The sequence below is a fragment of the Stenella coeruleoalba genome (genome assembly GCF_951394435.1).
Source record: "Stenella coeruleoalba genome assembly, chromosome: 2".
Classification (NCBI taxonomy): Eukaryota; Metazoa; Chordata; class Mammalia; order Artiodactyla; family Delphinidae; genus Stenella; species Stenella coeruleoalba.
In genome coordinates, this window is record NC_137147.1 from 84685988 (window position 1) to 84712533 (window position 26546).

The 26546-nt window shown below is 59.0% G+C and overlaps 4 protein-coding genes across 4 annotated transcripts in view; 3 read left to right on the forward strand and 1 right to left on the reverse strand.

Annotated features, from left to right (window-relative positions):
- The window catches only part of MAPKBP1 (mitogen-activated protein kinase binding protein 1), a 52166-nt gene extending 45891 nt beyond the window's left edge, over nucleotides 1-6275 (forward strand). Inside the window, exons 24-31 of the mRNA XM_079914498.1 lie at nucleotides 233-399; nucleotides 630-775; nucleotides 897-1094; nucleotides 1245-1329; nucleotides 1626-1909; nucleotides 2132-2728; nucleotides 3168-3253; nucleotides 3872-6275. Coding sequence (XP_079770624.1) covers nucleotides 233-399; nucleotides 630-775; nucleotides 897-1094; nucleotides 1245-1329; nucleotides 1626-1909; nucleotides 2132-2728; nucleotides 3168-3253; nucleotides 3872-4099 — 1791 coding nt within the window. The 3' untranslated portion in view covers nucleotides 4100-6275. The remainder of the gene's footprint in view (nucleotides 1-232; nucleotides 400-629; nucleotides 776-896; nucleotides 1095-1244; nucleotides 1330-1625; nucleotides 1910-2131; nucleotides 2729-3167; nucleotides 3254-3871) is intronic.
- Nucleotides 6276-6546: 271 nt separating this feature from the next.
- JMJD7 (jumonji domain containing 7) lies at nucleotides 6547-13013 on the forward strand (the record flags this gene model as incomplete). Its single annotated transcript, XM_079912409.1, has 8 exons — nucleotides 6547-6610; nucleotides 10645-10798; nucleotides 10876-11129; nucleotides 11467-11523; nucleotides 12005-12100; nucleotides 12327-12403; nucleotides 12627-12786; nucleotides 12878-13013. The coding sequence occupies 8 exons, from the start codon at nucleotides 6547-6549 to the stop codon at nucleotides 12964-12966; spliced, it is 951 nt and encodes a 316-aa protein (XP_079768535.1). The 3' UTR covers nucleotides 12967-13013.
- A 329-nt stretch (nucleotides 13014-13342) lies between these two features.
- Nucleotides 13343-24392, forward strand: PLA2G4B (phospholipase A2 group IVB). The gene is made up of 21 exons (XM_079912405.1): nucleotides 13343-13385; nucleotides 14462-14511; nucleotides 15371-15443; nucleotides 15740-15876; nucleotides 15966-16097; nucleotides 16435-16475; nucleotides 16658-16700; nucleotides 16971-17025; nucleotides 17349-17479; nucleotides 17742-17825; nucleotides 18130-18167; nucleotides 18977-19112; nucleotides 19650-19786; nucleotides 20041-20263; nucleotides 20383-20500; nucleotides 20775-20912; nucleotides 21078-21182; nucleotides 21328-21507; nucleotides 21858-22024; nucleotides 22592-22778; nucleotides 22891-24392. The coding sequence occupies exons 2-21, from the start codon at nucleotides 14503-14505 to the stop codon at nucleotides 23100-23102; spliced, it is 2346 nt and encodes a 781-aa protein (XP_079768531.1). The 5' UTR covers nucleotides 13343-13385; nucleotides 14462-14502; the 3' UTR covers nucleotides 23103-24392.
- The window catches only part of SPTBN5 (spectrin beta, non-erythrocytic 5), a 45709-nt gene continuing 43151 nt past the window's right edge, over nucleotides 23989-26546 (reverse strand). The window contains 3 exon segments of the mRNA XM_079913589.1: nucleotides 23989-24117; nucleotides 24863-24994; nucleotides 26446-26537. Of these exon segments, the coding sequence (XP_079769715.1) occupies nucleotides 24105-24117; nucleotides 24863-24994; nucleotides 26446-26537 (237 nt within the window). The 3' untranslated portion in view covers nucleotides 23989-24104.

Genomic DNA, 26546 nt, shown 5'->3' on the forward strand with positions numbered 1-26546 from the left:
TGGTGGCTGGAGGTTGGCAGCCCAGAGTGCTAATGTAGTTCTTCCAGAAGCTCCAGAACACTAGTTGGAACCCAGCCTGGCTTTTCGGTGTCTGTCCTCAGAGTCGGAGCTTCCCCCAGAATTGGTGCCCCCTGGATCCTTGCCCACCTCCACCTCCTCTCCCAGACCCTCACTCACGTCAGCAACCCCAGTGATGTTTCCAGAATGTGTGTTTCCCTTTGTGTGTTTCCAGAATGAAAAGCGCCCCCGGCCTCAGGCTTCCCAACCCTGTTCCTGCCCCCACATTATCCGATTGTTGTCCCAAGATGAAGGGGTCTTTGCCCAAGAACTGGAGCCTGCACCCATCGAAGACGGTATTGTCTACCCGGAGCCGAGTGACAGCCCCACCCTGGATACCAGGCAAGGGTCCTGCAGACTTCTGGGGCCATGCACCACCCGCCTCTTCTTCCCTTCCCTCCGAGGGTTCTGTATTTGGGTGGGGGGCTGGCCCCAGGCACTCAGGGCTTCCCCACCACTGCCTCATCCCCAGTCCTGCTCACGGGTGGGGCAGAAGGAAGGCAGGGGTCCAGTGGGGCTGCTGCTCACCATTGCTCACTGCCTCCTCTTTCCCCTCTTGGCCTTTCTGGCAGTGAGTTCCAGGTGCAGGCACCAGCCCGAGGGACCCTGGGAAGAGTGTACGCCGGCAGCAGGGGCTCAGAGAAGCACAGCCCTGACAGTGCCTGCTCCGTGGACTTCAGCAGCAGTCGCCTTTCCAGCCCTGAGCATCCCAATGAAGGTGAGGCTGCAGCCCTGAGGGAGGGCCGGGACCACGCGGGTCAGTGGACTGAGGTGGGCGTGGAAGCTCTGGCGACAGAGGGTTGCAGCGTGATGCTTCTCTCCCCCTCCCCCACATCCAGACTCCGAGAGCACGGAGCCCCTGAGTGTGGATGGCATTTCCTCAGACCTTGAAGAGCCAGCCGAGGGTGATGAGGAAGAGGAGGAAGAGGAGGGAGGCACTGGCCCCTACGGGGTGCAGGAAGGCAGCCCCCATACCCCGGACCAGGAGCAGTTTCTAAAACAGCACTTTGAGACTCTGGCCAATGGGGCTGCTCCAGGTGTGGTCACATTGGTCACCGCAATCTACCCTTCTTTCCCCTTGCCCCGCTGAGGGTCCAAGGGCAGGCCATGCCCGGGGGCTGCCTTCTAGGGGAGGCAGAGTCTGGGCAAGAGCTTGCTTCAGTCCCTGATTTCTGTCACCCTGGCAGGGGGCCCAGTCCGGGTACCAGAGCGGACAGAGTCTCGGAGCATCTCCTCACGATTCCTGTTGCAAGTGCAGAGCCCCGGACTCAGGTACTGTCCCCACAGCAGCTCACTTTCCTACAAGGAGCTCTAGCTCTCCTAACCTCGCAGTGCTCCCAATAGGGTCAGCCCTGCGCCTGGGGCAGCCTGCAGCCCTCTTCTCTCCAAGGCTCTGTCTTCCATGCCCAGCAGCATTGTGCACTCCAAGTTTTGGGACAGCTGTCCTGGCTGGCTTTGTGCCCACCCTTCTGTCCTAGTGCCTCGTTAGTGCTGTGAGAGCTTCTCCCCGTCTTGGCAGGGAGGAGCCCTGAGCCTCCTCTGGGCCTTCTTCCACATTTCCTCCCTAGGGAACCATCCCCATCTTCCTCAAGCCTGGCAATGACATCGAGGCCAGCCCAGGTGCCGCAGGCTTCTGGCGAGCAGCTGAGAGGCAGTGGTGCCAATCCTCCAGGAGCACCCCCGGAGGCGGGGCCTTCCCTCGGGAACCCTGGCCCCCAGCAGGCAGCCCCTGTGCTGTTGCCACGACGCCGTCTCAACCGGGACAGTAGCTGGGCCCCCAAGAGAGTGGCCACAGCCAGCGCCTCAGGTGGACTCCAGAAAGCCCAGTCGGTGCAGAGTCTGGTGCCACAGGGTGAGGAGCCTGGGGGGCTCAGCTCTAGGTGTGGGGAGCGTGGAGCCCATGGGCGTGCTAGAGGAAGGTGGCCTCACATGGCCCTGATGTGTCACTGTGCTTGCCAGTGGGAGCCCCTTAGTGGGTATGTGCAGGGCACAGCAGCTCCTGGAGAGTTGAGCCTTAGCACCCGGGACGCCGTCTTCACCACCTGACCTGTGTATGTCTCTGTCTCCCCTGCAGATGAGGCCCCTCCACCAGGCCCGTTGCTCTTACAGGAGATGGAGGCCCAGGAGCGCCTGTGCTCCCTGCCCCAAGCTGACAGCCGTCTGTCTCAGCCCCACTCCTACCGGAACCCCACCACCAGTTCCATGGCCAAGATATCCCGCAGCATCTCTGTTGGGGAGAACCTGGGCCTGGCTGCCGAACCTCAAGCTCCTGCCCCCATCCGAGTCTCGCCACTCAGCAAGCTGGCCCTGCCCAGCCGGGCTCACCTGGTCCTGGATATCCCAAAGCCACTGCCTGATCGCCCTACCCTGGCCACATTCTCACCTGCTACCAAGGGCCAGGCCCCTGGTGAGGCAGAACAGCCTGGCCCCCCAGTGGGCCTAGCGAAGGCTCACAGTACATCTGAGAGACGGGCCTGTTTGGGGGAGGGTGCCACTCCCAAGCCTAGGACCGAGGGCCAGGCTCAGCCTGGGCCCAACAGTCCCCGTGCCCAGCAGCTGCCGGTCAGCATCCTCCTCCGAGGCCCTGAGAGCCTGCAGTCCCCACCCCCTGAGAAGGCTCCCAGCCCTGTGGAATGCACCAGGCCGGGGGCAGCCCAGAGCCGGGACTCAGGTGTGCACAGCTCCCAGCTCTCATCTCCTGCCCCGTCCTCTCTCTCCCCTGTCTGTTGGCCAGTCTCTGGCTCCATCCCATTTCTGTGCAACCAGCCTCTGGCGTATTTCGTCCTGTCTGCTCCTGTTTCGGTCCATTAAGTCACACCCCTGATGGTGAGACACTCCTGCCGACCTTCATGATCTCCCTGTGACCCACTTGCCCCTTCAGTGCCTTCCGGCCCCTGGGACTGGAGCTGGAGCTGGCCCTTTCCTCTGGACCTTGTTTCCTGGGTGGTGTTGGGAGGGTGTCGAGAAGGAAGGAGGCAAGAGGAAGGGACTGAGGGCGTGCGATGCTGGGTGGGGTGGGGGTAGGCCTCTCTTCCTCTGAGTGACCCCTGGGTGGGGAGGCCTGAAGGAGCAGCTTTGCTGGGTCTTACTGAGCTGTCTGTCCCTCCCAGAACCAGCCGTGAGCCTGGAGCAGTGCGAACAGCTTGTGGCAGAGCTACAGGGCAGTGTGCGCCAGGCCGTGCAGCTCTACCACTTGGTACGTGTTGGGTACCCCCCGGCGGGAAGACAGAGCAGGTCAGGAGTGCTAGCTGAGTATCTGGAACATAATGATAAGGCTCTTCCACCGATGGGTGGGTGGAGCAACTAGGAACATTCTGAGTAGGTGAGTGGGTTAGAAGCCAGGCCAGGCCTCGTGAACTGAGCACGTATGGGTCATTTCTGGCTAACAGCTGGAGACATCCTCAGACAGGAGGGTGAGGTGTAGAGAGCCCACATGTCTTAGTTTGCTTAGGACCATACAGCCTGTGCCTGTTGTCCAAGTATAATTATTAATAGTATCCCTTTTCATATTCAGAACTGACTTGGCCACCCTAAACATAGGGGACAGTCCAGCAGGGGCCAAGATTTGAAAGAGGAGTTGCTAACAAGATGTAGATAGTGCCAGACCTGAGAGTCACCCCCAGGGTCTGCCTCCGTCCCCTAGCCTCGGGTCATACTTGCTGGTCTTGGAGTGTGCAACTCGCAGCCACACCTAGCAGGGCATGCAGTCCCTTCTTTGGGGCAGGCTGGACACCGGCAGGGCCCCTCCCTTTTCTATATCCATTGACAGTCCCCTCCACTGTTCCTCCCCCTCACTTCCGGGGTCCTGTTGCAGGTGGCCAGCTGCAAGACACCCTCAGCAGAGCAAAGTCGCATCACCCAGCTCCTCAGAAACACCTTCTCCTCCGTGCGGCAGGAGCTAGAGGCCCTGGCCGGGGCCGTGTTGTCCAGCCCAGGCGGGAGCCCTGGGACCGCGGGCGCCGAGCAGACACAGGCCCTGCTGGAGCAATACTCAGAGCTGCTGCTTCGAGCCGTGGAGCGGCGCATGGAACGCAGACTCTGAGTTCCAGAAGCCTGTCCCAAGTGAATGCTCCCTCGATTCCAAACTGCAGCCCCTCCTCCACTCACCAAAACCTGTGGTGTTGCTTGGAGTGGATAGCAGGGATCAGTGCTCAGAGGGGAAGCAGCTTTCCCAGCTGTTCCTCATGGGGTCCCTGTATTTATTAATTTATTTCCCTGACTGTTGCCTCACTTTCTTGGAACTCCTGCCTCCACAGCCCCTCCAGTGGCTCACGCAGGGGTAGATCTTGGGCCTTTGTCATCTTGGTGCTGTGAGGAGTAGGAGGGCAGCCTTCCTCATCTGGGGGAAATCGGGAAAGGCTGGCCCTCCCTTCTGAGAAGCCATTTGAAATTACTGCAGGGATCAGCTCCCTGGGGTGGAGCACACACAGGGTATTCAGTGGGGTAGAGGTGAGAGGTGATCTGGTATCCATGCCCTTTAGCCAACAACGGAGCTTCACCTCTACCTCCACTCCCCCCCCGTCCCCCCCCCCCGCCCCCCGCCCAATCCAATACCAGCTGCATTCCCCTGGCTGCCAGAGCAGGGGTTGTTTTCCCCACTTGCTGGCAGTTCAGAAAGGCAGAGCCCTCTGGCCCTCTGGAGCACTCCCAGCCATCAGGAGGCTTGAGTTGATATCAAGGCCCGAGCCGCCACATTCCACTCCCGTTCCCCCTCCAAGAGAGCCCTAGCACGTCTCTTCCTGTGCCCCCTCTCTCTTGGCCAGAACTGTGGAGCCAGCTGTGGGACGTTGCTGCAGGACAGTAAAGCCCTCTGCTGGGCAAACATGAAGCCCTGGCCTCCTTCCCTCAGCCCCTTGGCCTTCCCTGTCCTCCAGCCCTGGTCCCCAGTAGGCTCCTGGAGCCGAGGCCACCTTCTCCCTGCATCCTGAATGATGCTCAGTCAGAAGTCTGTGTTGGAACTTCCCTCATAGTTTACAGGGCGCTGGCCCACCTTCTAAGGACCTTGGCCACAGGTGAAATCTAAACATACACATACACACACACATACACACACACAACACACACACACACACACACACATTGAGTGTTCATTGGTAGGGCACTTGGCTGGCTGATGGGTACCTGGTTTTCTCTCACATCCCACCCTAGCTTCACCAACCTGGCTCTTATCACAGAAGATGAAAAGGGAAGGAACACACTAAGCCTGAAATCTGGATTCTTAGTGTCCACAGCCTAGCTGATGTGAGATGGCCTCGAAGGCAGTGCTGGCACCCAGGGGTACTGGGTACTGGAGGTTGAAGAGAGGGAGGCACATGGGACTGCAGCAGGGGCCAAGAGACACACTGGAAAGGTGGCAGGTGGGACAGGTAAGTGGCAGAGGTCAGGGGATAGATTAGAATTAGAAGGGCAGTTTTAGGGAAGGAGCTAGGGCACAGTGGGCAAGTAGAGTAGGACCAAGTAGTGAAGCAGTTTTTGAAGAGTTGGGGTGAAGAACATGTGTCTCTAGGCCCTACTGCTTCCTCTGCCTCAGGTAAGTCAGGGCAGCTCTACCACAGCTCCAGGCCACAGAAGTCCATTTCTTTATGGGCTCTGCTGGCTCTGTAGGTGGAGGCTTAGCAAGAAATTAGATTCTGAAGGGTGTGCAGCTCTGTTTGCATCAGTCACCTGAACAGGTGAAACCTATTTCACCCTCACTCTTCTCTACTACCACCACCTGCTTGGCCAACGTGCAAAGAAATCCTGGCCCAAGAACTCTCACAGCTGAGAGTGGGCCCCGGGAGGGCTGCAGCTGCCCTTGTCAGAGTTAGAAATCCACTCCCACCGTACCCCTAACCCGCACACCAGCCGCAGTCCACCGCAAATGGGGTTCAGGCCTGGCCCTCTGAGCTGGGTTCTTGGCCACCCTCAGCCAGTCTGTCCCTCATGAGGAAAAGGCGCTACACTGCTGCCAAGGTTTGTGAGAAGGTGGCCGCCCTTCCCCTACCCCCAGCCCAGCGTGCGGGTGGGGGGTCTCGTGGCCGGCGCCCGCCCCCTTCTGCATGTCTGAGGCCACCGGCGACTGCCGCCCCCGTTCAGATCTGCCCTGACCCGGTTTTGAAAGCCCCTTATTTATAACTTTTATACTTTGTCCAGGCCATGGCGCTTCCCTCCTCCCCAGGTCTCACAGGGCAGAGGCTGTTTTTAACATGTCCGTTTGTACTGATGTATGAACTCGTCAATAAACACAATCATTTGCTAACCCTGGGTTGCCAGCGAGTGGGGCAGGCGAGAGGAGGCGCGGCTTCTCGCCGAATGGATACGAAATCTGGTCGCCTGGGGGTGTATGGGGGTGGGCAGTTGGAAGCTGCGGACTTCAGCTGCAGTGTGGGGGAGGACGAGGCGTGGGGGAGGGCTGGGAGCCCGGGCTTGAGGCCGCAGGGAAGGGCGGGGCCTCGGGCCCGGGGCGAGGTCTTAAGGAGAGAGGGAGGGAGGGGCGGTGGCGGCGTCATCATGGCGGACGCGGCTTTGGACGCTGTGCGAAGGGAGTTACGGGAGTTCCCGGCTGCGGCAAGGGGTGAGTGGGGTGGCTCGTCGACCGCAGAGCAATTACAAGATGCGGGAGGGGCCCTGGGCTTGCCGAGAACCGGGTCGCGGATCCGGGTGCGCCTGGTTCTTCCTGGGCTACTGGCACCAGAGTGCACCGTGTTTCTTTTCCTCAAGGGGTGCGGAACCTCGTGCACGTGACTGGTGGCCGGCCCCTCTCTGATCGCGCGTGTCGCAGCCCCGTTCCCCAGCCCCCTGGGTGGGCCCTCAGCTCCCCCCCTTCCGTGTTCCCGCACTTTCGTGGCTTCTTGGGGTGACTCTTCACATTATTCCCAAGACCCGGCCCAGTCTTTACTCTGGTGGCGTTCTGTGTTTCCCACCGTCAGCCGGCACCGAATACTTGGGGCATTCTGTTGTTGCCCTTCCCACCCTTCCCTGTTGTGAAATCTTTAAGGTTTCTCCCTCTCCCTCTCAAGCCCCCCTGCTTGGTTTTTATTTTTCTCTTATTCTCTTCCTTTTTTTCTTTCTATTTTTAAGCAGTATCTTATCACTGAATAGTGACATGAGCACATGGTTTAAAAAACAGCAGACTCGGGGCTTCCCTGGTGGCGCGGTGGTTTAGAGTCAGCCTGCCGATGCAGGGGACGCGGGTTCGTGCCCCGGTCCGGGAAGATCCCACATGCCGCGGAGCGGCTGGGCCCGTGAGCCATGGCCGCTGAGCCTGCGCGTCCAGAGCCTGTTGCTCCGCAACGGGAGAGGCCACAGCAGTGAGAGGCCCGCATACCGCAAAAAAAATAATAATAATAAAAAAAATAAAACCCCAGCAGACTCAACACAATGTAAAGTAAGCTTCCCTACCATTCCAGGCTCCAGTATGCATCCTTCCAGAAATACTCTGTTAATATCTACACACAAATCTATGACTGTTATATCTCCCTTTTTATGCAAATGGTAGCTTGTTAAGCGCACTCTTCTGTACTGTGTATCTTGAAAATCGTTCCATATCACTCTACTTCAGTCTTTTCCACCTCTGCTGTGTACTAATGCTGTAATTTATTTAATCAGCCCACTATTGGTAGGCATTTAGGCCATTTCCAGTCTATTGTTTTCAATACTGCAACCAATACTTTAAACGATGTTTAACCAATACTTAGTAAGCTCTTCAGTGTGCCAGGCTCCATTCAGTATGTTTAGGATACATCAGCAAAGAAAACAAATCTCTACCCTTGTAGAGCTTACATTTTAAGTGAGGAGGCAATTAACCATAGGCACACTAAATGAGTAAATTACATAGTAGAAAAAATTGGGTTAGAAGATAAGTGCTTTGGGGTAAAAAAGTAAAGCAGAATGAGGAGGCTGGGGATGTGGGGTGGAGGGCAGGTTACAGGTTGAAATGAAAAGGTCAGGGTAGGCCTCTTCGATAAGGCGACATCTGAGCACTGGCTTGAAGAAGGAGGGGAGCAGGGGAGCCGAGCAGACCTCTGAGAGACAAGAGCTTTCCAGGAGAGGGCACGTGGGTCAGATGCCCTATGGTGGCAGTGTGCCGGGTGTGTTCAGGGATCAGTGAGGAGGCTGGTGTGCCTGGAGCAGAGCCTTTGTGCACATGTGTGTTTTTGTTGGTTAAATTCCTAGCAGAAGAATTGTTGGACCAGAGGAATTGTTTGGATCCTTTTTGAAATTCTCACTTGGAAGCCCCAGGAGGGAATAGTGGCCATTCTCTAAAGGAAATCTATTAAACGGTGAAAAAGTAAAACTGAAGTAATTACAGAAAGTACAAAGGGTTAAAAAAAAAAACACAAAAGGCAGTGTCCACTTATTTTAAGACTCCTAGTAAGAATAACAGGGAGATTTATTGAGCCCCACCAGGTGACTGCTTAGATGGGCTGGCATGACTGGGAAGGCCCTTTGGCAGGTTCCTCGCCCTCGCTCCCTTATCTACCTGGCACATTCCATCTTGCCTCTTGAGCCAGTGAAGGAAGCATACTTCCTTTTCAGTTTTCCGGGGACCACCAGGGTCTTCCCACTCAGTTTCAATTTTTGATCTAAAGACATTTCACTTTCCAGCTGATGGCAAGGCCCAGATGACCGGTGTGGAGACGCGGTCATGAGAGAGAGCGTGACCTCGGAGGTGGAAATGAGTGCAGTGGCTGTTGGGATAGGATGTAGTAACCACCCACTGGGGACCAAGACATTCAGGCTAGACCGCAAGGATGAAAATAACACAGCAAAGCCGATGCCCTGTATAAAAGCCAGGAGGAAGGCATTCCAGTGTGAGTGAGCAGCAGGAACAACGTTTGGCACCACCTGAGTAGAGTGTGTGCTGACGGGCAGGCACCAGACAGGAGGAAACCAGCCTGGAAAAGTAGGTTGGGCCTCATCACGGGAGTGTCTTGAATGTGTGTGCCAAGGCTGACTGTATTTTGTAAGGAGCAGTGGTAAGCCGTCAAAGGACTTTTTACTAGAGGTGTGACAAGATGAGATTGTATTTTAGGAAGATGACTGGGCCAGGGTGGGGGATGCTTTGAGAAGGAGTGGAATTAAGCCAAGGAAACCAGTTAGTTCACTGCAGCAATCATCCAGCCAGGAGATTTTGGAGACTTATATTCAACCATTAAGCAAATATTTACTGAGCACCTACTGTGTGCTGGGTCCTGGGGGGGGTACATCAGTGACTAAGAAGCATCCCTGCCCTCATGGAGCATACATTCTAGCAAGAGAGATCGATAAACAAATGGAATAAGTAAAATATATAGTGTTAGATAGTGAGAAATGATAAGAAGGGAAGGGGTATAAAGATTGTTGGGGGCAGGTTACAATATTAAAAAGGGTGGCCAGAGAGGGAAGCCTCATCAAAGTGACATTTGAGGACCCAAATGAGCTAACTTTGAATGTGGTTACCAGCAGAGGAAAGGGGTGTGTGTGGCTTGAGAGACATAGGTGGTAGAATCAACAGGACTTAGAGGTAATCAGTAGGATACCAGGAATGAGAAGAAAGAGTTGAAAAGGAGAGATTTTGGGGGCTTCCCTGGTGGTGCAGTGGTTAAGAATCCGCCTGCCAATGCAGGGGACACGGCTTTGAGCCCTGGTCCAGGAAGATCCCACATGCCTCAGAGCAGCTAAGCCCGTGCACCACAACTACTGAGCCTGCACTACTGAGCCCGCAAGCCACAACTACTGAAGCCCGCGCGCCTAGAGCCCGGGTCCTGCAACAAGAGAAGCCACCAGGATGAGAAGCCTGCGCACCGCAACAAAGAGTAGTTCCCACTCACTGCAACTAGAGAAAGCCCGAGCGTAGCAACGAAGACCCAACGCAGCCAAATATAAATGAATAAATAAGTAAATAAGAAGAGATTTCTGTTAAGGGTGACACAGGGCCACTATTGACCTCTGCACAGGTGGCGCACCACACGATCTGCCCAAATACACATGGCAGCCCTGGGTGTCTGAGGATGGTGATGCTGTTCGGGAAGACCAGAAGACAGTTCAGCCCTTACTTTTCTTCCGATGGTTTTGTGTGGCAGCCTGTCTCTCCAGTTAGGTTGTAAGCTTCTTGAGATGATGCTCAAATCATCCCTTAATACCTCCACGATGGCCCAGCCAAGTCCTCAGCACATTTTAGGTGCTCTTCAGAACCTTGGCCCACCCATTACAAGCGTTGGCCTTGGGGCCTCAGCTCTACTCATTCTGGAGCTCCCGACACTGCCTCCATGGCTGCCTTTCCTAATGGATGCCAGGAGGTTGGCCACTCCAGAGTAGGAAAGCCAGGGGTTCACTGTGCAGGGCCGGATGTGGCCCCCTGGAGGGTTTGGGTTGTGTGCTGAGCAGCAGCCCGTGGCCCTGTGGACTCTTAGGGCCCATCCTGGTGTGTTTATGGGTGTTTCACACTTTCTCCTTTTAATTTCCCTCCTCATTCTTCTATTCCTGGTTGTCCAGGGTCCCTTGGTCACCTATAGGCATTGCCTGGTGACACAGTGAACTGCCCAGAGAGGGCATCTCTTATGCAGGCCGTGGGGCAGCAACTGGGTACTGTTGGCCTCAACCCCCTTCCCCCGCTCTTTTTCTCAGAGCTCAGCGTGCCTCCTGCTGTGCCCTACCTGGACAAGCCCCCGGGTCCACTCCACTTCTACCGTGACTGGGTCTGCCCCAACAGGCCCTGCATCATCCGAAATGCCCTGCAGCACTGGCCAGCCCTCCAGAAGTGGTCCCTCCCCTACCTCAGGTGGGGGCTGCCCTGGGTGCAGAGTGTGGGCGGTGCCTTGGGGCGTCTGGGCTTGGACTGAATGTCCATTCCTCTAGAGCCACGGCAGGCTCCGCGGAGGTGAGTGTGGCGGTGACCCCAGATGGTTACGCGGATGCCGTGCGAGGGGACCGGTTTGTGATGCCTGCCGAGCGCCGCCTGCCCCTGAGCTGTGTGCTGGACGTGCTGGAGGGCCGAGCACAACACCCCGGGGTCCTCTACGTGCAGAAGCAGTGCTCCAACCTCCTCACCGAGCTGCCCCAGCTGTTGCCTGATCTGGAGCCCCATGTGCCCTGGGCCTCTGAGGCGCTGGGTGAGTGAAGGTGGGGCCCGGGCAGGGAAGAAGTGGGAAGGTGGGAGCCAGCCCCGCTTGCTGCACCTCTCCCCTTGCTGATGACGGCCCACACTCCTGGCCCCACGGGGTCAGCTCCCTCGGCCTTGACTTCATTTCGATGAACTACTGAAGATGGCTGCCCTTCCTTCTCCAGGAGACAGAGGCCCCTCGCCATGCTCATCCACCTCTGCCCCTTCTCCCTGCCGTTTTCCTGGGGCCCCTCTGCTCCCCGCCCAGGTCCTGGCCCAGCATCACTGTGTGGTGGTAGTTCCCAGCCTGGCCTCTCCTAACTCGCCCTCTTTCCTCTGACCCACAGGAAAGATGCCTGATGCTGTGAACTTCTGGCTGGGGGAGGCAGCTGCAGTGACATCATGTAGGTGTCGGGAATACAAAGGTGGGGAGGAGGTTGTGGGGAGCGAAGGCAAGGCGGAGAGTGGAAGGCTGGCCTGCAGGGAAGTCGGACTGATTGATCTCTACGATTTCTCCTGGGATTCTGGGGCTCAGGCATAACAGAGGGCCTTCCCCAGCAGCTCAGGTGGGCGAAGGTGCCGCGGCACTGGACGCGGGGGACCCTGTTTCTTGTAGGTCCCTAGAAAGCACTGAAGGCCAGCTAAGTCAGGGGTAGACTCAGAAGAACCCTGTTTGTGTGAATTCCCCTCCTGGTGTCAAGTCCCTGGCAGGCAGAGATCTGAGATGCCTGAATGCCTGCCAGACTCCTCTCCTTGGCATCCCCCGAGCTTCCTCTGACCTTGTCTGCTCTTCTGTCACACTGTAAGCTGTCTTGGGGTGCAGGGCCCCAAGTGCGAGTGTCTGCCCCCTCCTAACCCTGCCCACTGGGCCCTCTGTGTCGGCAGTGCATAAGGACCACTATGAGAACCTCTACTGTGTGGTCTCGGGAGAGAAACACTTCCTGCTGCATCCACCCAGCGACCGGCCCTTCATCCCCTATGGTAGGGGATGCAGCCTGGAGGGGCCGGGGAGCAGGTGGCCCAAAGTAGAGGGAGGGCAGTGGGTAGCCCTGGGCGGGCTGGACCCCAGGCCTGAGGTGTGGACACAGCGTCTCCGCTGCACTAGGACTCCTGGCCCTCTTGCCCCTGCACCCAGGGAACAAGTGGGAGTGGTGGGCAAGCTCCAGGCTCTTTGAGGGTGCCCATAGCTTTCTCCCTCTGGCTTCAGAGCTGTACACACCGGCAACCTACCAGCTAACCGAAGAGGGCTCATTCAAGATGGTGGATGAAGAGGCCATGGAGAAGGTGTCTGCTTTGTTCCTGGGCCCCGGGAGCGGGGAGGCAAGGAACCTGGGCTCTGAGGAACAGGCACAAAAGAGATGGGGAGGTGGTGCTTTGCTCTGGAGAATCCCTACGTCTGGGCCTCCCGGTGCCAAGCAGGGCAGGGCCCATGGTGTTTACCTCCAGGGACAGAGCTGGAGGGCCTGGGGGCTTTGGGCCTACTCCCTGGAATCTGTTGTGTTCCCAGGTGCCTTGGATCCCACTGGACCCCTTGGCTCCAGATCTGGCCGAGTACCCCAGTTACAGTCAGGCCCAGGCCCTTCACTGCACCGTGCAGACTGGCGAGATGCTCTATCTGCCCGCCCTGTGGTTCCACCACGTCCAGCAGTCCCATGGCTGCATGGCCGGTGAGGGGCTGCCCAGCTCACCGGGGGGGTGTGTGGGGAAGCTTAGATTAGAAGGGGGACCCTCGTGCTCCGGTCTCCATTCTCTCCACAGTGAATTTCTGGTACGACATGGAGTATGACCTCAAGTACAGTTACTTCCAGCTGCTTGACTCCCTCACTAAGGCCTCAGGCCTCAACTGACCGAGCCCTGGTGAACATCGCCAAGGACGACTTACGGAAAAGGCCGTGCCCCTCCTGAGCCAGTCACCTCGAGAGGCAATCTGGAGTCAGAGGTGCTGGCTGCTGGCCCAGCTGGGCTTAGGGTCAGCTTCAGAGGATCGGGAGGACCAGGAGGCGCCAGGCAGGTCTGGGTGTGGTCTCCCAGGCAGCTGGTGCACAGGTGAGGCAGCAGCCTGTTCTGGAAGAGGAGTGGGGTTCAGGTGCGGCACCCTCTCACCAGCGCGTGACCTTGGGCGAGTTACTGCCTCACAGCCTCAGTGTGCTGTCTGTAAAACAGATAACGATCGTTCCTACTTCATGGCGTGTTGGGGCTGGTATCTGTAAGGATGGCACTGGTCTGGCGCAGAGGAAGCGTTCAATAAAAGGCGGCTATGATTCACGTATGTGCTAAGGCTCCCTCATGGTTGCCTTCTGTGGTCTGGTGAGGGCTGGAAGGTTCAGGTAAACATTTCAGGGTGACCCTGCTTGGGGGTGAGGGCTGGGTCCAGGCCGGGGCCTGAGGAGATCTCTGCAGCCGAGACCTCTGTCCCCGGCCGCTGTCACAGCCTCTCTGGGGCAAGCAGGCCGACCTCAGCCCTGTTGTCACTCTGTGGCACGGAGCTCGTTGACGGAGAGCTTGTAAAGCTCTCGCTAGCTTCGCTCTGGCCTTGTTTGCTCTCCACCTTCAGCTCCACGGCAGCTGGTGGGGTCTTGTTCCCTAAGGGTTGCCCCTGTTTCCCTCACAGCAGGCACAGATAGGAGGGGACAGAAACCCCTGTCCCTCGTGGGTCTCTGCACTCGCTGTCCCCACCCCGCCCCCTTGCCCCAACCTGGCGCTGGGGACGGAAGAGCCCCCTTCCCTGGCTGCCACCCAGCACCCAGCTCCAAGGTGGAGGCAGCCCGGCACGTGGCTTTGAAGGGCTGTTTCACAGAACAAGCCACAGCCCTGCCGGCTCACGCTGGGGCCCGGGGCGCTCCCCTCAGGTTGGCCAAGCACTTCAGTGAAGACCGGGCGGTTCTGTCACATTGGCACCAGGAGGCTGTGGAAGGCCCTGGGGCTAGGGACGCGGCTCGCGGGTTTGCTGCCACTCTGGGGCCCGCTCCCTGCCTTCCAGACCTCAGCAGCCCCTTCAACCGCAACCCCAGCCAGACCCCCGCGGCCTCTTGCTCAGCCGCTGACGGCAAGCTCTCCTGGGGGCCCCTCCTCGAGGTCCAGGCAGGGAGAGCAGGGCTGTGGGGCCCAGCGGGCGGTGGCTGGAGAGGATGGGTCTGTGGGGGTGCTGAGCCCTCATCACGAGGGTGTCATTGGCTCTGTGTGGGCTTAAGGTGTCTCATCTCCTGGACGGGCGGCTGGTCCAGGAGTGGGTGTGGGGCTTGGGTGGAGCTGAAGCAGTGGGCAGGAACCAGGGAGGAGCTCGAGGCCTCCTGGGACATCCCTGGCTCTCGGTGAGAAAGCTGACAGTCCTCAGTCCTGCAGGTGCTGCCCGCCATTCCTTCCTCCCAAGGACTCTCTGCCTCATGGCTCTGGTAAGACCTGCTAGGGCACTGGTCCCTGTGGGGTCTGGTTAATGCTGTTTCTTGCGGGAGCTATGGGCTTCTCCAGCTGTTTGCCGGCCTTGGACAGGGCCAGGGAGCAGAAGCCAGGGAAAAGGCAGGGTCTTGGGAAGCAGGATCATTCTGTGTTTTTCCTGCCCTAGAAATGGGCTCTAGGCAGAGCTCCCTGGCACCATGGATTTGGGCCCTGAGAACTCAGGTTCCCAGCTGCCGTCCTGGGGCCCCAGAGGAAGTGGCCGCTCCTGTGTTCTCAGTTGCTTAGGGCATGATGGGTGAGCTTTTCCAGCTTTGCCCCTGGACTCCGTTCCATCAGGGCCCTTCTATCCACACCCCCTTTGCTGCCCAGGGGTCCCCTCTGCCACCCAAGACCAGCCTCAAGACTGCTTAGTAAAGGGGAGCCAGGGTTGTGGGGTGGAAAGAGTAAGGAAGCAGGTAGGTGTGAGAGTGGAGAGCACAAGTCGAGCTAGCCTGCTCCAATCCTGGCCCTGGGTCTTGGGCAAGTAACTACTTAGCCTTTCTGTGCCTCTGTTTCCTTGTGGGGTTGGTCATAATAAGTAGTTCTCATGCATAGGGTGGTTGTATGATTAAATCGAGTTAATCTACATGAAGCCCTTGGACCAGAACCGGTGCAGCATGTTGTGTAAGTGTAGGCAGGCGTCATCAGGAGATACTACAGCCGCCTTCTGGCTCAGGACTCTGGTGGGTGGAGGACAGGCCTGTGGCTGGGCAGGGCTGGTCCTTTTGGTTCAGGACTAGGCCTCAAGGTGTCACCCCAGCCTCCCCTTTGGGCCCATCAGCCTGTAGTAAGCCTGTTTCTCTCTCTCCTCTGCAGGCAAAGGTGCCTGGGACCTGCTTGCTCACCATTCATGTCCTGCAGGCCCGTGACCTGCCCTCCAAGGACCTATGTGAGTGCTGGGCCCAGAGAGGGCAGTGGTTCTGCAGCTGGCTTCAGAGTGGGGCAGGACAGTGGGAAGAGATGCAAGTAGGGCTGGGCGTGCGGCGGGTCCCAGAGAGGGTGCTGAGAGGAGGTAGTGGATGGAACGTCGAGGTCAGGCCTGCACCTCCTGCCTCCCGACCCAACCCCATTCCCTGGGTCTCTAGGTCTCCTGGGGCTGCCTGTGATGGAAGGACGTGGGCTCTGGGCAGCTGGGCTGGGAAGGGCTCTTGGCCAGCACCAGGTGCTCCTTCTTCCTTCCCACAGTGACCCCCTCTGACTGCTACGTGACTCTGTGGCTGCCCTCGGCCTCCAGCCACCAGCTCCAGACGCGCGTGGTCAAGAACAGCAGAAACCCCATCTGGAATCAGAGCTTTCATTTCCGAATCCACACCCAGCTCAAGGTGGGCAGGCATCAGCCTGGCCCTGCTCCCTGACCCACCCCTGTCCCACCCCTTCTTCCTGCAGCCCCCTTACTCTGTTCCCCTTTCAGAACATCGTGCAGTTCAAAGTCTTTGACCAGGACCTTCTGACCAAGGATGACCCTCTGTTGTTGGTGCTGTTTGACGTGGGGACTTTGCGGGCTGGGGAGTCCCGGCGTGAGAGCTTCTCACTGAACCCTCAGGCAAGGCTGTGTGCAGGCAGCGGAGGGCTTCAGCTGTGGGGAGGGGATGCTTTGGAGGGTGGTCAGGTACATGGCTTTCTTCTCCAGTGAGTGGTCCAGGCTTCCCTGGCATCCCAGAGGCCTCTGTCAGCGAGGAGCTACTGTCCACCAAAGAGCGGTCCTGTCCCCGACCCTCTGTCTTGTCCCCTGAGCCAAGGGCAGCTTTCTTGGAGCAGTCCAGGGAAGGTGGACAGTGGCTCTCCTCACCACTGGGACCGCAGCTGCCCAGGTGTCTGGGTTGGGGCCTACACACACATGTACTCCTCACTGTTTCTAACTTGCTTCTTTCTCTCTACAGGGCAAGGAGCAGCTGGAAGTTGAATTTCGGCTGCAGAATCTGTAAGTCGGGCCATGGGGTACTTCCCGGGTGGGAGTGATTCCTTCTGGGAAGGAGAGAGCCCAGCGCACCCAGAGCTGACACCCTTCTCTGGGAGGCATCAGGGGTGGAGGAGGAAAGCCCAGACCTCCTTGGGGGATGGGAACCTGGATTCTCGGTAAGGGTCACTGGGGGCTCTTTCCAGGACCGACTGTGCTGAGCGCCTCGTCAGTAATGGCATCCTGGTGGTGAGTCTGGAACCCCTCCCTCGTGCCCTGTGCTCACCCTTCTCCCTGGGCCTGAAGCTTGGGCCCACCACGGGGGTCGGGTAGCGCTGTTGCTGGGCGTGGGAGCGGCTGGGATTTTATTTTAGTTCCAGAGGCTACAACCCCAAGCAAATGTTTGGTGACTCAGGGCCAAGGTAAAAAGGTGCTGAGGAGCAAGAACCAGGGTGTCGGGAGGGTGGCATCTCCAGCAGGGGAGGGGCTCGAGTCTGAGGGGCTCTCTTAATGACCTAGGCCCGGGAGCTCTCCTGCTTGTGTGTTCGACTGGAGAAGGCTGGGGGCCAGCAGGGTGAGTCCCCGAACCACTGGGATAGCTGCCGTCTCTCAGCCCTTGTCTTCCCCTTTCTAAGAGGACCCTGGAGGGAACCTTGCACTAGCTGCCCCCAGCTCTCAGCCAGGAGCAGGAGTGAGGGGATGAATCCATGCTGGGGCTTTTCCCTTTAGTCCTCAGAGGGGCTGTGGTGGGACCCCATCTCCCAGCCTAGGTCTGAGCCAGACCTCCATCTCAGTGGGGGGGGAGGTGCCCCGTCCCCCAGGCCCCTTAGGCAAGACAGGGGCCTCTGTGGGCTGAGATCCCATTCCGAGCCTCTCTGCCCTGGTTCCTCTTTCCAGGGTTGGAGGGCAGAGTTCAGCTCGTGGTTCCTGGGTCCTGTGAGGGTCCGCAGGAGGCCTCCGTGGGCGCCGGCTCCTTCCGCTTCCATTGGCCGGCCTGCTGGGAGCAGGAGCTGAGTGTTCACCTGCAGGTACTGGGACGTCCCGGGTGCTGAGGCCCGCAGAGCCCTCCACCCTGCTTCCCTTGGCACCTCCTGCCAGCCTGTTCCTCTGCTCACCCCGAGCCCCCTCCCCATCACTCCCTGGCAGTGTCAGGCATCCTGGGAAGTGTGGGGTTGACCTCAGCCTCCTGTCCCCCTTCTGGCTACTTCTCTGTCACTCCTGGGGCAATTGGTGAGGCTTTGCTGGAATGGAAGGGTGGAGATTCTTAGGTCCTCTTCATCCTTCCTGCAGGATGAGCCCCAAGAGCAGCTAAAGGTGCCTCTGAGGGCACTGCCCTCTGACCAGGTGGTGAGACGTGTCTTCCCTACATCCCAGGTACTGGTCACCCAGAGGAAGAAAGCCAGATGTGCACGGGTGGGGTGGGCCCAGGCCCCAGGCCTTGAAGGGCTGGCCTGCTTCTCTAGTGGCTTCTGTCCTTGGGCCAGGCTGTGGACAAATGCCAGGCCAGGCTCTGGGGAGAGGGGTCCTCTGAGCATCCCTGTCTTCAGGCCTGAGGCCTGGCCCCTGTGGAGGTGGCTGGGGCCCAAGGGAGCATGGGGCTGTCATGGGACGTGGCTTAGGCTGGATTGAAGGAAACGGGGTGTCCCATCTTTGTGACTGGAGGCTTCATGGTTTTCAGGAGCCCCTGATGAAGGTGGAGCTGAAAAAAGAAGAAGGGTGAGAGGCCGGCTGGCACTGGGAAAGGTCACGGGGGACAGCAGCGGGCACTCAGCCTGGAGGAATGAGCAGGCATGGGGCGGCCCCTAGCAGGCTCGGCCACCGTGAATCCTGAGATGCTCAGGGGTTTGCTCCCAGGGTGGGGCCTGAGGTGCTGGAGCCTTGGCAGATGAAGGCTCTTCCTGTTAACTTTTTACATGCATTCCTGCTTCAGTCAGAGGGGTGTGTGTCTAGCCCAGTGCCTGGCACTTGGGAGGCCCTTGATAAATGTTTGGCTGGAAAAGCAGATGGAAGGTGGAACAGTGGTTAGAGGCACAGAGGGGGCAAGGAAACCAAGAGGAGTGCAGTCGCGCCCCTTCGGGGCCTCAGTTAACCCTCAGGAGATGGGAGGAGCCGCCTACACTGGCCCTGCACATGCTTGGGGGGCTAGCTCCCCACCATGAAGAGGTGGGAGCACCATTCCTGTCCCCTTTAGAGTCATTTTTGGGTGAGTGAGGGAGGGAGGCTGAGAGGAGGAAGTGGATCGATGGCGTTGGGTCCCCCCTGGAGCCTCTTCAGTCACCGCTTTCCTGGTCCTGTGAATCCGCTGTGCTGCTTCGCCAAGTGTGTCCCCGCCAGGGTCTGGGTTCACCTTCTCCCCCTCACGTCCACACATCACACGTCAATGGGGACACAGGAGCTGGGGCGAGGGTTGGGGAGAGGAGAGGAGAGAAGGGTGGCGGCTGGCTTCCCGGGGCAGGCAGGCTGGCCCCCTTCTCTTTCTCCGATGAGGCCAGGAGCTGCCTCACGGTCCCTTCTTTCCCACCCAGACCGAGAGAGCTGGCAGTGCGGCTGGACTGCGGGCCCTGTGCCGAGGAGCGGGCCTTCCTGAGCAGGAGGAAGCAGGTGGTGGCCAAGGCCCTGAAGCAGGCCCTGCAGCTGGATGGAGACCTGCAGGAGGATGAGGTCTGGGGACTGGGCTGGACTGGGGGGCGTCCTCGGGTTCAGTGCTGGATGCTAGGACTGGTTGTGCCCTAACCAGACTAGAACTGGTGCCGAGCCAGCCTTGGACCCTGCTCTGCTTCCCTCTCCCTTGCTGTTGTCAGGAGCTTGATCACATCAGATGCAGAGCGGTGCGTGAGGCCTGGGGCATCTCCTAGGGATTCCACCTCTCCTAGAAAGAGGGAGAGAGGTGGCCCTGGGGCTTCAAGAAAGCAATCCCCAGACTCCTTAGGGGCTAGAGGTGAGGAGATGAGGCTTGGAACTTGTCCATTTCTCTTGGAGTTCTGAAAAACCAGACAAGCCTGACCCTTGCAAGGCTACTTCCGACTAGACCTTCCTCAGCAGACCTGACTAGAACTGGTCCCAAGAGCCCTGATCAGATCTTGACTAGCCTTAGCTGTGGGTGAGCTGAGTGGGCACTTGGCTTGCTACCTCTTCCACCTGTGGCTTAGCCTTCCCCTTCCCTAAGGCCTCTCCAAGCCTGGCTGTTCTCTCTTCCAGGTCCCAGTGGTAGCTGTTGCGGCCACTGGTGGTGGGACCCGGGCCATGACTTCCCTGTATGGGCAGCTGGCGGGCCTGAAGGAGCTGGGCCTCTTGGACTGCATCTCCTACATCACAGGGGCCTCGGGCTCCACCTGGTGAGTTTGAGTGTAGGAGCCTGGGGGGGGCTAGTTGGGCTGTGATAGGAGGGTGTGGTGGTAAGGCGCTCTCAGACTCCACCGGCCTCTCTGACCAAACTGGAAGGGGTGGGAGAATGCACGTGCCAGGGAGAAAGGTGCTCAAGGGGACGCTGGAAGGTGTCTTTTGGGCCATTGTCCTAGCAGAAGAGAGAGCCCAAGGCATGTGATGGGGGTCCTTGAGTGACAATCCCCCTGGCTTTGGCTTTTCCCAGGGCTTTGGCCAACCTCTATGAGGACCCAGAGTGGTCTCAGAAGGACCTGGCAGGGCCCATCGAGTCACTGAAGACGCAGGTGACCAAGAGCAAGCTGGGCGTGGTGGCCCCCAGCCAGCTGTGGCGGTACCAGCAGGAGCTGGCCGAGCGTGCACACCTGGGCCACCCGCCCTGCTTCACCACCCTGTGGGCCCTCATCAACGAGGCGCTGTTGCATGACGAGGTGTGGGGAGGGGGGCAGCCAAAGCCAGGGCGAGGTCCAGAGATGGGGAGCGGCCCTGGGCCGCAGGGGCTGGGAAAGGCGCCAAGAAGCCCTGGCTTTCTCACCCTACCTTCCCTCAGCCTCACGACCACAAACTCTCAGACCAGCGGGAGGCCCTGAGCCGTGGCCAGAACCCTCTGCCCATCTACTGTGCTCTCAACACGAAAGAACGGAACCTGACTACTTTTGAATTTGGGGGTGAGTAGCTCCAGAGCCGTGACCTGCGCTCTCACAGTTGTTGGGGTGACGGGTAGCCAGGCCTGTGTGTGAAGGTGGGTGTTAACACACCCCCTTTTCTGGGCCAGGTCCCGTGCTTTCCAGAGCCTGTCATCCTATCCGAGTCACTCAGGCTTTGGGATGGGGGCTAGGGCCGTGGGTCCCACGCTCAGGGCGCCAGCAGCAAGGCTGAGCCTCCTGGTCACGAGGCTGCCCGACGTGGGGCCCCGTGGTGAGGCTGTGTGGCTCTTCACAGAGTGGTGTGAGTTCTCCCCCTACGAGGTCGGCTTTCCCAAGTACGGCGCCTTCATCCCCTCTGAGCTCTTCGGCTCCGAGTTCTTCATGGGGCGCCTGATAAAGCGGCTTCCTGAGTCCCGCATCTGCTTCCTGGAAGGTGAGCGGGTCTGGGAGGTGGGAGAAGCTAGGGGCCTGGGCGCGGTGGTGGGCTCGACTGTCCCAGCTCCGTCACTGAGACGTTTCCTGGTCCCAGATGGGCTGTGGGGAAGGGTCTGGGTGTGGTGAGGTGGGGGACTGTCTCCCACTCGGATCTCCTCCTCAGGCATCTGGAGCAACGTGTACGCAGCCAGCCTCCAGGACAGCTTGTATTGGTCCTCCGAGCCCAGCCAGTTCTGGGACCGCTGGGCACAGGCTCAGGCCAGCCTGGGTAGGCGCCCGGGCTCTTCCCCGGGAAGGATGGGAGAGGCAGCCAGTGGGGCTGTACTTGGGGAGCGTGGGGTGGCTCTCTCCTCCATTGTGAGTCCACAGAGGCTGGAATAAAGGGTCCCTGTTTCCCCCGTCCTTGACTGCAGACAAGGAGCAGGTCCCCCTTCTGAATATACAAGAGCCTCCCACAGTGGCCAGCAGGATAGCTGAGTTCTTCACTGACCTTCTGACACGGCGTCCACTTGCCCAGGCCACCCACAATTTCCTCCGTGGCCTCTCTTTCCACAAGGACTATTTCCAGCATCCTCACTTCTCTGCCTGGAAAGGTATTGCTTTTCTCCCCGGCTCCCAGCTCCCCAAACTCTTCCCATGGCCACCTGAGCCTTGGGTCCCTGGTCCAGACATCTGCACTGTCCAATCCCTGGGCCCCAATTCGTTTGAGTTCAGTTCTCTGCCTGGCTTGGAGCGGGAGCCCCTTTTCCTCTCCTTACGTTGGGGTCAGGGCCCATCTGTGGAGCCTTGGGAGTTGAGGTGCTGCTTTGGCAGGAGAGGGCAGGAGCCGGATGGCAGAGCCTCCTTCTGAAGCAGCAAGGAGCTGGCATTAGGCTGGAGGGCTGGTGCCTTTAGCACCCGTGACAGCTGCTCTCCACCCGGTTCCCCCCGCCCACCTTTCCAGCCACCAAACTGGATGGCCTCCCCAGCCAGCTGACACCTGCAGAACCCTTCCTTTGCCTGTTGGATGTTGGCTACTTAGTCAACACCAGCTGCCCACCCCTCCTGCGGCCCACACGGGACGTGGACCTCATCCTGTCGCTGGATTACAACCTCCATGGAGCCTTTCAGGTGGGCATCGGGCAGGCTTGGGGGGGGGGCAATGCCAGGCCTGGCCTCAGCTGGCCCGACATTCCTGATGCTGGAGAGATCCGCTTTGGAGTGCTCAGGAAACACTCAGGGGCCGTGATAGCGACGCTGTGAATGAAAGGCTGTGGATTCTGTGAACTCTCCCCCAGGAGCACTTACTCTGCTCAGGAAGTTGGCGTGATGGGAAGCTGGCAGTGTTTTAAAATGTATTTTATTTTAAACGTACCTGCACCCTGTTTGGTCCTGAACCCCTGGGACTCCTTGCTTTGAGTTTCTGTGCTGGTCCCGGGAAGGATTTTGTCTCCCAGTTGCAGGACCTGGGAGTTGTTGGCAGCCCGGCTCCGTTGACACCAAAGGGGCTGCCATAGAAGGGCTGCCAGGTTTAGAACATTGACCAAGCCTGGCCTGGTGGGTCCACTAGCGTCTGGCTTGGCATCTGGGCGCTCAGTCCCGCATCTTAGCAGACCTCCACGTTCAGTCAGTCCAGCGTGGAGGACACTGGGAGTCCATGGGCCCATCCCGCTGATGCCTCTTCTGCCCACCCTGCAGCAGCTGCAGATCCTGGATCGGTTCTGCCAGGAGCAGGGCATCCCATTCCCGTCCATCTCACCCAGCCCCGAGGAGCAGTGCCAGCCCCGGGAGTGCCACCTCTTCTCGGACCCTGCCCACCCTGACGCCCCTGCTGTGCTGCACTTCCCGCTGGTCAACGCCTCTTTCCGGGAGTACTCAGCCCCAGGTGAGCCACCATCCTCTGGAGCCCTCCTCTATCCTCCACCCAGGTGACCCCAAACCCGCCCTCCATCCCCAGTGAGGTTGCCTCCCATGGCCAGCCTGCACTCTCTCCACAGGGGTCCGGCGGACGGCCGAGGCGCAGGAGGCCGGGGAGGTGAACCTGTCTTCATCCGACTCCCCCTACCACTACATGAAGGTGACTTACAGCCAGGAGGACATGGACAAGCTGCTCCGCCTGACGCATTACAACATCTGCAACAACCAGGAACAGCTGCTGGAGGCCCTGCGTGAGGCCGTGCGGCGGCGCAGGCAGCGCCGGGCCGAGTGATGCGCGGGAGGATGCCACGCCCCAGCCCCACGGCCTCTGACTTTTTCAGGCTCCCTTCTTGGCCGCCTTGCTGCTCCGGTTGAGTTGGGGTGGAGACCATCATCCCCAAGTTCAGAGCCTCTGGCAGTTTGGACGGCCCAGTTGTGGTCGCCAGCCCTCTGAGGGGCTCACGAAGGTGCCCAGCACCACCCAGACGTGGCACTGAAGCCACCAGCACCCCTGCCATGGACACCCTGGGGTAGGTTGAGGGTTTTAAACAAACAGGGGCTGGGGCCTCATCTCCATGACGTGGCAGCGGGGGTAAGTGGGGCAGTCTGGGCCAGATTTGTGTACGCACCCAAAACCCCGTGACCTGCGTGTCCTTTCCCTTCCTTGCTACCTTGAGTAGCTGTACAGAGTGAAAGTAGAGCGTTTTATGTATTACAGAGGCGCGTACAAACGTGAGGCATTACGGAGATTACTGTCATTGCTTCCGAGAAGGGACAGGTCATCCCACCTCTTGGTTACCCAGGGCAAGGACTGGTTTAGGAAACAAAACCTCTCCCCAGGCACCTTATAGAGCTGGCAAGTCAGCTTGGGCTTCCCCTGAAGAGCAGGCTGTGAGCTCATGGCAGTGTCTACTCCACTCCGGCCCACTCTCTCCAAGCAGAGAGGTGGCCAGTTTAGCCTGTGGGGTGGGTCTTGCTGCTGCAGCCCTGGCCCTGCCCAGGTGACTTGCAGGCAGTGACGGCCAGCACCCCTGTCTTCCTCACCCAGGGACTCAGGCAAAGGGCTGCTTCCTGTCCCATGACTGATAGGGGTGGGCCAGACCTGGGATCAGATGCGCCAAAGACAGACCAGTGCTAACGGCGTGACTTCAGCAAGCTCGGACCTTGGTGGGGCCTGTCTCCTAACCGTCTATCCCAGATGTTGGTCCCAAGGGTCTGATAGCTGGGTCTCCTGGTCCCCTTGAGGGTGTCCTCGCTTGTAGCCCTGAGGTTTGGTGCCACCTGCAGGTTCGCTTCAGGGCCCAGACCTGTTGGGAGAACAGGGAGGTGGAGTGAATTTAGGGCCTAGCTTCCCGAGAATCTTCTCCAAGCACTGGTGCCCCAGGCCTCTACACCTCCTCCTAACATTGATGTGGGGTGTGGCTACTGGGAGGTAGCTGCAGGAGGGACCATGATGTGTGGGGGGCATGGGAGATGACTGGTTCCCATGATGCACCTCACTACCTCTGTTCCCTGGGCATGTGGCTGGAGGCACAGAGCAGAAGAAATGGCTGCTCTGATGACCTTAGAAGCCACCATGTCCTGGATAAGGCCTGTTGACTCAGCAGCACATCATCTGAATCATAAATTGGAAGCTGTAGGTCCTGCAGGAGTGGATAATTACACCAGACACCATGACTGGCTGCCACCCCTGCTGTGATGTGAGTCCTCAGGCACAAGGCTGTGTGTAGGTCTGTTCTGTGTGTGAACCTCTTTGTGGGTCTTGGGGGTCTACGGGTGTGTGTCTGGGTGACATCCTGACTTCCGGGCTCTCTGGGATAGTAAGGCTCCTCCCCTTCCCCCCTGGAGCAGGGACCTAGTCCTTGGACTGTGGAAAAGCTGGGAGGATGGAGACAGAGAGTGGGGACAGGAGCAAGGGTGCAGGAGGGGTCTGGCCACCTTGCAAGCAGTGCTGCATCTTGGAGAGGAAGGACAGGAGAGCAAGGAGGGGGAGAGTGTGTGGGCACCCGGGAGGCTTCCTGGTGTGTGCAAAGGGAAGCCGGGTACACTCACCGTGGGTCTGGCCTGAGCAAGACAGCCGGCGGGAGCCTCGTGCAGTTTCCTCTACGGGAGCCCACGGGCCAAGGGTGGCTGTCGGCGCAGTCGTGTCTCCCTCGGCGAGGAGGGTGGGGGCAGCCGGGGAACCTGGGGGGAAAGGGAGCCTCAGGTCTGGACTCTGTCGTCACTGCTGAGACCGTGACAGGGTGGGGGTGGCCCCACACCTGAGCAGTGTAGTTTGAGTTCCAGGACCTTCCTTGGGCCTAAGAGGGCAGCGTCTGTGCCAGTCATGGGGGCTCAGGACTCCCACCCACACACCCAGGTGCCCTACCGGCTGGGCCGAGCACCCTCTCAGCAGAGCGCTCAGCCGGGAAGCCCAAGGGTCTGGCTCGGAGCTCTGGGCTCAGACTGGGGGCTGCAGAGCCAAGGAGGAACAGCGGTCAGCCTGGCCCGGGAGTTGGCCATCTGCAGCAGCAGACTCCATGCCTGCTCCTTCCTCCTTGCCATGGCTTGAAATCCTACCCCCGAGCTGATGGTATTAAGAGGAGGGGCCTTGAGGTGACTTCCTAGTCTCCAGAACTGTGAGAAGTAAGTGTCTGTTGTTCAAGTCCTACCCAGTCTGTGGTATCTTTGTTATAGCGGCCCGAACGGTCTAAGAGGCACGTGCTTCTGGCCACTCTGCACACACCAAGCCTTACCCACGCTGAGAGGCAGCCCAGGCCCAGCACTCGGGGGCAGATTCCCCCAGTGCATCCGGCCTCCTGGAAGACAATGCCGATGGGCTCAGGGAGGCTTAGCCTGGAGAAACTCAGGTCCCTTTGGGATTCTGGAAGGACAGCCTCAGGGAGATCCCAGAGGAACACAGTGTAAGGAACAGAGCCAGGAACCCAGAGGGACTCCCAGGTGGGGCCCCTAAATGCTCTCTCCACACGGAGCCTGTCAGACCACAATGATGAAAGATTTCTGGTCTAAGGGGTGCTTTCTGTGTATTCCTCCTAGCAGTAGAGCTGGGCTTGGCCACTGTCTATAAGACACCCCAAGGGAGGTGCGTTCAGAGCTGTTTGAAGACTACAAGGTTAGAAAAGGCCTCACTAGCAGAGCAGAGCATGGGGAAGCCCATGAAGATCCTTGAGGGAAAGGCTCAGGGGAGTCAGACTCCAAAGTGGGTGAACAGAACCAGGAGGCTGTCAGGGCATCAAGCCTGGCTCCGCTTCTACTAAGTAGCTATGTGATCTCTGGCAAGTTGCTTACTCTCTCTGGGCCTTAAATTGAGAAAAAAACTCCCACTTACCTCTCAGGCACAGAGATAGTAGATGTGAAACTTCCAAGGACGCATCCAGTGCCAGCAGCTTGGGGCCCAGGGAATCAATGCCCCTCGCGCCTGCCCCGTTCCCCAGGCTTCCCCTGGAGCCTGCCTGCCGCGCTGCTCGGGGCTCCATGCCAGCTCTCAGCCTGCCCTTCAGATGGTGCTGCAAACGGTCTCTACCGCAGGCAGCCTGCGGCCCAGTCATGAGCCCAGCTGCCTCCAGCCCTCTCAGCTGCCCTTGGGGGGCTGTGCCTGTCAAGTCAGCGTGTCTCTCCCCCGACATGGCCCTCACCTTAAGGAGAAAGTGTGTTTTCCATCTTGGTGATCCCTTGGTCTCTCACGCTGGGCTTCTGCGAGGTCAAGGGTGGCTGTGGAAGCCGCGTTCTGAGGAGA

Coding starts and splice junctions, on each gene's coding strand:
- PLA2G4B (XM_079912405.1), top strand. Junction 16,098..16,434: donor GCTTCTCACTGAACCCTCAG/GCAAGGCTGTGT, acceptor TTCTCTCTACAG/GGCAAGGAGCAGCTGGAAGT. Junction 20,264..20,382: donor AGGCGCTGTTGCATGACGAG/GTGTGGGGAGGG, acceptor ACCTTCCCTCAG/CCTCACGACCACAAACTCTC.